General features: G+C 45.8%; 1 protein-coding gene across 1 annotated transcript in view; it reads right to left on the bottom strand.

Annotated features, from left to right (window-relative positions):
- LOC106535505 (GTPase IMAP family member 8) overlaps positions 1-6,060 on the bottom strand; it is a gene marked incomplete in the record, with an annotated part of 32,390 nt that overhangs the window by 1,983 nt on the left and 24,347 nt on the right. The window contains 1 exon segment of the mRNA XM_014032521.1: positions 1-693. Coding sequence (XP_013887975.1) covers positions 1-693 — 693 coding nt within the window.

Below are 6,060 nucleotides of genomic sequence, written 5' to 3'. Positions count from 1 at the left end.
GCTGCAAGTCGTCTTCCTTACTTTTCAGGATTTTCTCCACTTCTTTCTGGATGGCTTCCTCAGCTTCTCGCAGCATCTGATTAGTGAAGCAGCTTCCTCCATTTTTCTTCACCATGGTATCGATCTTGTCTATCAGCTGTGTGACRTGCTTCAGTCTGTTGGGTTTGTCGTAGTTATTGAACACGTGGTACCTTCCTCCACAGTCATCGATCAGGTTCTTGATGAAGTCCTCACCTGTGTCGATGTATTCCTCCACAGACATTGAGTGATGCTCTAAAGAATCTCCTTTAGTGAAAAGAATGATGGTGAACTTTTCAGACATCTTTCCAAAGACTCGCTTCACGAGTTTTAAAGTATCTTTCTCCTCTTCAGTGAACCTGCCGATCTGTAGCACCAACAGGAAGACATGAGGTCCTGGAGCCAGCAGACTGATGCACTTTTTCATCTCCTTGTGAACTTCTTCATTAGACATTGTTGTGTCAAACAGTCCTGGGGTGTTGACCACAGTGACGGACCGACCGTCCACCTCACCCTGAGCTTTCTGACACTGTTTGGTGACAGATATCTGGAAGGCTCCGGATCTAAACTCATCTCGACCCAGAATGGTGTTTCCTGAAGAGCTCTTCCCACAGCCGGTCTTCCCAATCAGAACAATCCTGAGACTCTCTGGACTCTCTTGCTGCTCTTCAACACCTGGAAGAGAAGAACAAACTTCATTGGCAGAGGTTGATACAGTAGAAGTTTGAGTGATTAGAGAGTGCAGCTTATCACAGTCATCACAACCACCTGGAGATTGGCAGGGTCAGAGAGGTTTTTCATCCTGAAACAGGACAGACTGAACACAAGTGGAGATGTTTAAGGACCAGGATTTCATCAAGAGTCTTCCTGACAAATTCAACACACAATGTTGTGTTGAGCTCTCCAGGATTATTGGGGCTGTATTGTTACCCACAATCTCAATCTTGCATTCTACCATCATAATTTGTACAGTCCGAACAGCAAAGTGTAGCCCCACAATACTTATTTTAAAAATCAAAAGGGCTTGGTCATAAGAAATATGATCATTGGTGGAACAGGGAATGGCAAGGGGTGTCTGTGGCCACCACAGAGAAATCTTTGGCCACCCCACTCGTCACCCTTCTGTACACCCTCATTACACAGTGACATGATTATTAGGGATGTAATATTCCTCCTGAACAGTTGGTTGTAGTGTTTATCAGTTTGAAAGTCATAATCTCATGGCTATCACTGAAGAAGAACAATAACATGGTTAGACTAGAAATTGATGGTTTCCTTTTCATATAGCAGATTTGTAATCTGATTTATGGTGTCAGTTATCTAGTAAAAAAAACTACAGAGACCAGATGTTAGACCAAAACTGAACAAAAAATACTGACAAGAACAACTTATCTAAAACACAACAAAACTATAAAAGTTCCATAGATTTTTGTCCCTATACTATCCAGCATCCTTTGCAGCTCACCCAGGCTTTCTGAATAGTTTTATTATTATTATTGTTGTTGTTGTTGTCATTATTATTATTATTATTATTCTTAATATTATGTCAATGTCAAATTTATTTCTAGAGCACTTTCAAAAACAGCAACTAACTGCACCAAAGGGCTGTACAGTTCAGCCATAAGACAACTGATAAAAACATACTGAAGTAAAAACAATAATTTAAATAAACAAGACACATACTGTAGAATACAATGTAAATCCTTATTGGAATGCCAGAGAGTAAAAATGAGTTTTCAGAAGAGATTTGAAGTGTTCCAGATTATGGATAGATCTGATATTGAATGGTAAGTTGTTCCACAAATTAGGAACAGTGACAGCAAATGCCTGGTCTCCTCTGCTTTTCAGTCTGGTTCTGGGAACCTGTACAAGCAGTGTAGAAGATCCTTAAAATAGGCTCGGGCCAAGCCATGCCACTTAGTGTAGTGTCTGTACTGTTCGGTACGGTTCCAAGCCATTTCCATTAGGCCAGATCCATGGAACCAGCACTTTTTTTAGTACCTACTTCATTGTGGTTCCAACCGGCCCCAGCTTACACCAAAATGCGACGTCAGAACACTCACTGTTCGTCACTGATTGGCTAAATCTTTGCAACTGTTTAAAATTTCAAAAGTTATTCATCAAATGTGTTTCCATCTCTCATTTTGCCCATTAAATCTTTTTCTAAAAAACCTAAAAACTACTTCCACCAACCACCCAAAACACACCCATTGGAACCAGATGGGAACATCAGTGGAAAACCAACCGGTCCGACCTGCACCGAACCGTACCTACACCGACCATTCCGACACTACACCATGGAAAAGGGGCACAAGTGTGTAGTAATAAATGCATGAATAAGTTTCTCAAAATCTTTTAAACAAAAACTTATTTTTACCTTTGCTAGAAGGTGCAGATGAAAAAAGCTTGATTTCACAACAGCGCTCACATACTTATCCAATTTCAAACAACTGTCAAAAATGACACCAAGATTCTTAACAGAAGACTGATAAAAAAGGGAACCAAGAATTTGGTCAGGTTTAGTAATAAGGTAAGTAGTAAGGTAAGTAATTGAGTTTTATTTTGATTCAGGTGAAGGAAATTTTGGTTCATCAATGATCTAACTTCAGTTAAACAATCTGTTAGAGACAATAGGGAATCATATTTACCATGTATTTTTTATGGGCACGCATATTTGGACATTGTCTGCAAAACAGTGAAAAGAAATATTATATTTCTTAAAAATGTGTCCAAGAGGCAGCAAGTACAATATAAACAAAATAGGGCCTAAGATTGAACCCTGAGGAACTACATAATTTAGGGGTGCTGCCACAGAAGAACAATGATCAATGTGAACTGAGAAACTTCTGTCTTTCAAATATGATGAAAACCAATCTAAAACTGTGCCCTTAAGACCAACACTTTGTTGCAATGGAAACAGGAGGATGTTTTGATCTATAGTATCAAATGCCACACTCAAAATCTAATGACAGTAGGGCTGCAACATCCCCTGAGTCAACTGTTAGAATGAGATCATTAAATACTCTAAGCAAGGCCGTCTCTGTACTGTGTCCACATTTACAACCAGACTGAAATTTCTCAGATATGTCATTCTCTGTTAAAAAAGACTGGAGCTGAATAAAAACAATTTTCTCCAAAACTTTAGATAAAAACGGCAGTTTAGAAATAGCTCTAAAATTACCAAGGATACTGTAATCTAAGTTTGTTTTTTTAATCAGTGGTTGAACCGCGGCATGCTTGAAGACTGCCAGAACACAGCCAGTCAAAAGGGAAGTATTTATGAAGGTCCTCGCGCTGAGGTTACACTGCGTAGAGGCGCATCCCCCAGGTGGTGGATTGGGGATCCCTGTTCCTGGTGTATAGGGGTTTGCCCGAATAAGCTGAAAGTCGAATAGGGTATTGCGAACCAAAAGCAGCCAGGCAGGTGGGGCTCGATAGCCTTGACAGGCAACCCACCTAGGAGAAGGAAAACTCTGATGTAAAACCCGGATACCATGAACAATCGTCAGTCGTCTACCCTCGATGGAAGACAAGTTGAAAAAACTTTTAAATGGAGCGGACAAGGGACCGGCCCCCAGTACCCAGCAGAAGGGGGTTCTAAAATCTCCGGGGACCCAGCCTGCGGCACATTGGGCACGGATGCTGCAGGTGGCCCTATGACCGTGCCTCTGGCTTGTCTGGTGGGGAACCAGGCTAGATGAGCCAGTAATATAGTGACTGGAACAACCTTTTCTCTGGCCCCAGGACCTGATGCTTATGTGTTGGGTCCTGGGCAACCAGAGGGTTTAGTGCCCTGGGGCTCAGTGACAGCGATGGCTTCTGCCACTGCTGTTGCTTTGTCTACAGGGAGTACCCACTGCGAGTGTAGTCCCTTGACTGCACCCCAGCGGGGAGTGGTCCGAGCCTCACAAGCACTGGGGTCTCCAGGTGATGAGGGCACCGACATGATGCTGGTGTCCTCTGATGGAGAAAAGGGTCCTAATCTCTGTAGTTTCAGGGATGATGGAATTTATACAGAGCAACTTGCATCATTGTAAAGATGCAAGTACATTGTTGTGTACTTGCCTTAGTATGATGCATACAGGCATAGCCTTGATCCAGGAACCTTGGATAGTTAAGTCTATGGTACGAGACCTGGGATTCCCTGGGGGCACACGTCTATATGATGTGAGCAGCCGCAGACCCAGAGCAGCAGTAGAATTGACAAGAGGTGTAAGATGCACTGCACTGCCCCACCTAACAGGTGATTTTGTAGGAGTGCAGTTGGACATTCAGGCAAATGGCAAATCCAGACCGATCAATGCAGCCTCTGTTTATTTGCCGTTTGATTCACAGCAGCCACCTCCATCCCAGGAGTTTGTAGCAATAGTCGATTATGCTAAAGAAAAGGGCCTCCAGTACTCATTTGTTGTGATGCCAGTTCCCATCATGTGTGCTGGGGGAGCTCTGATATTAACCCTAGAGGCAGATCTCTGTTAGAATACTTGCTGACAGAAAACCTGCTAGTCTTTAATCAGGGCAATGTACCTACCTTCCAAACTGTTAATAGGGAGGAGGTCATTGATACAGTATAACAGTCGGGTCTATGGACCTGGTAAACAAAGTATGTGACTGGGAAATATCCCCAGAGGAAACCATGTCAGACCATCGACAAATTCAGTTTAAGCTGAAGATGGGGAAACCATACCCAGTTACTTACAGAAACCCCAAAAACACTGACTGGAACCTGTTTATTAGCAGTTTATTCCAATTTATGGGTGGGATAATTGCCAGGATCAAAACTGTGCAAGACATTGAGACAGATGTCACAAGCATGACTGATGCTATGCAAAATGCCTATAATTCTGCCTGTCTGTAGAAAGTCTGGAGGCCGTCAAAGCAGCCGGCCTGGGGCTGTTCGGGCTCCCGGAGTCTGGCTCCTGGTTGCTGTGGTTGACCCATTGGCTGGGGTGGCTGCCGGAGTCTGGGGGGTGGTCGGTTGGGGGTGGGCACCTGGCCGTTGGTAGCGTGTGGGGGAGGTACGGGGCATGTCTTTGCTGGGGCGGGGGGCAAGTTGGTTGGACTGGTGTGGCCCGGGCTGGGACTTGGCTGTCTGCTCTTCTCCACCCAGATTGAAGGGGTCTACCTCCTGGGTTCAGGTGTGAGCTGCCCTCTGCAGGGGGTGGGTGCATATCCTGGACCTGGGGGGTATAGAGTAGGTATGGGGAGTGTGAGTGGATTGTGGCGTCCATCTTGTGTGTCTTTGAATGAGTGGGTGAGAGGATGAGGGTGGGACRGTGTGATTGTGTTTATGTATGCTTGTATTTTTGTCAGGCTGGGACTTGGGCAACCCCTTCTTTGGGATCATTTGAGGGCCCATTACTCCCCTGCCGTGCTGTCTTCTGGTGGGTTATGCCTTTGTCCGCCGGCGCACTGGTGGCTCTCGTTGTCCGGGGCTGGGTGCTTGGGCGTGTGCCGGCTCGGCCTGGTGGCTGTCCGATGGGGCTTGGGTCCCCCTGGCCCTGTCAGGCCTTGGCCTGGGGGTGGGGGGTGTGCCCTGGGGGCCCGGGCCTCTGTGTCCATGCCTGGATCCACTCTGGTGTGGTGGGTACAGCGGGGCCTGTGAATTCATCGCTGCTGGCCCCAGGAGTTGCTGTGTGTGGTCGCTGGTGGGGCTCTTCCGGTTCTCTCTGGTGGTCCTCTTTGGGGGGTGGGTGGGCTGCCCTTCCGGCGTGGGTGTCTCTGGGGCTGCGTGCTTGGGGTCCCTCTCGGGGTCTTTGGCGCTGGTCTCCCTTATGTCAGCTTCTGGCTTTGCGGGTCGGGTCTGTGGTCCCCCACAGTCACTTTGAAACATTCCATTGGAGAGATCCATGCATACTCACAACCGCACACAAACAGGTGTTTACATCCTGGGTTTTCTATTCGGACACTGACTGAATGGTATGTGCATTTGTGTATGTATAGATATATGTATATGTGTATGTGTATATGTCGTCGCATGATCTACAAAGAATGCAGAAACACGTTGGAATAATGCACAGAAAGTCGGCGTGTATGGTCGCC

The sequence above is a fragment of the Austrofundulus limnaeus genome, unplaced genomic scaffold, assembly GCF_001266775.1.
Source record: "Austrofundulus limnaeus strain Quisiro unplaced genomic scaffold, Austrofundulus_limnaeus-1.0 Scaffold1474, whole genome shotgun sequence".
NCBI classification, from domain to species: Eukaryota; Metazoa; Chordata; class Actinopteri; order Cyprinodontiformes; family Rivulidae; genus Austrofundulus; species Austrofundulus limnaeus.
The sequence above is the reverse complement of the archived record's forward strand: the minus strand, read 5'-3'. Positions and strand labels throughout refer to the sequence as shown.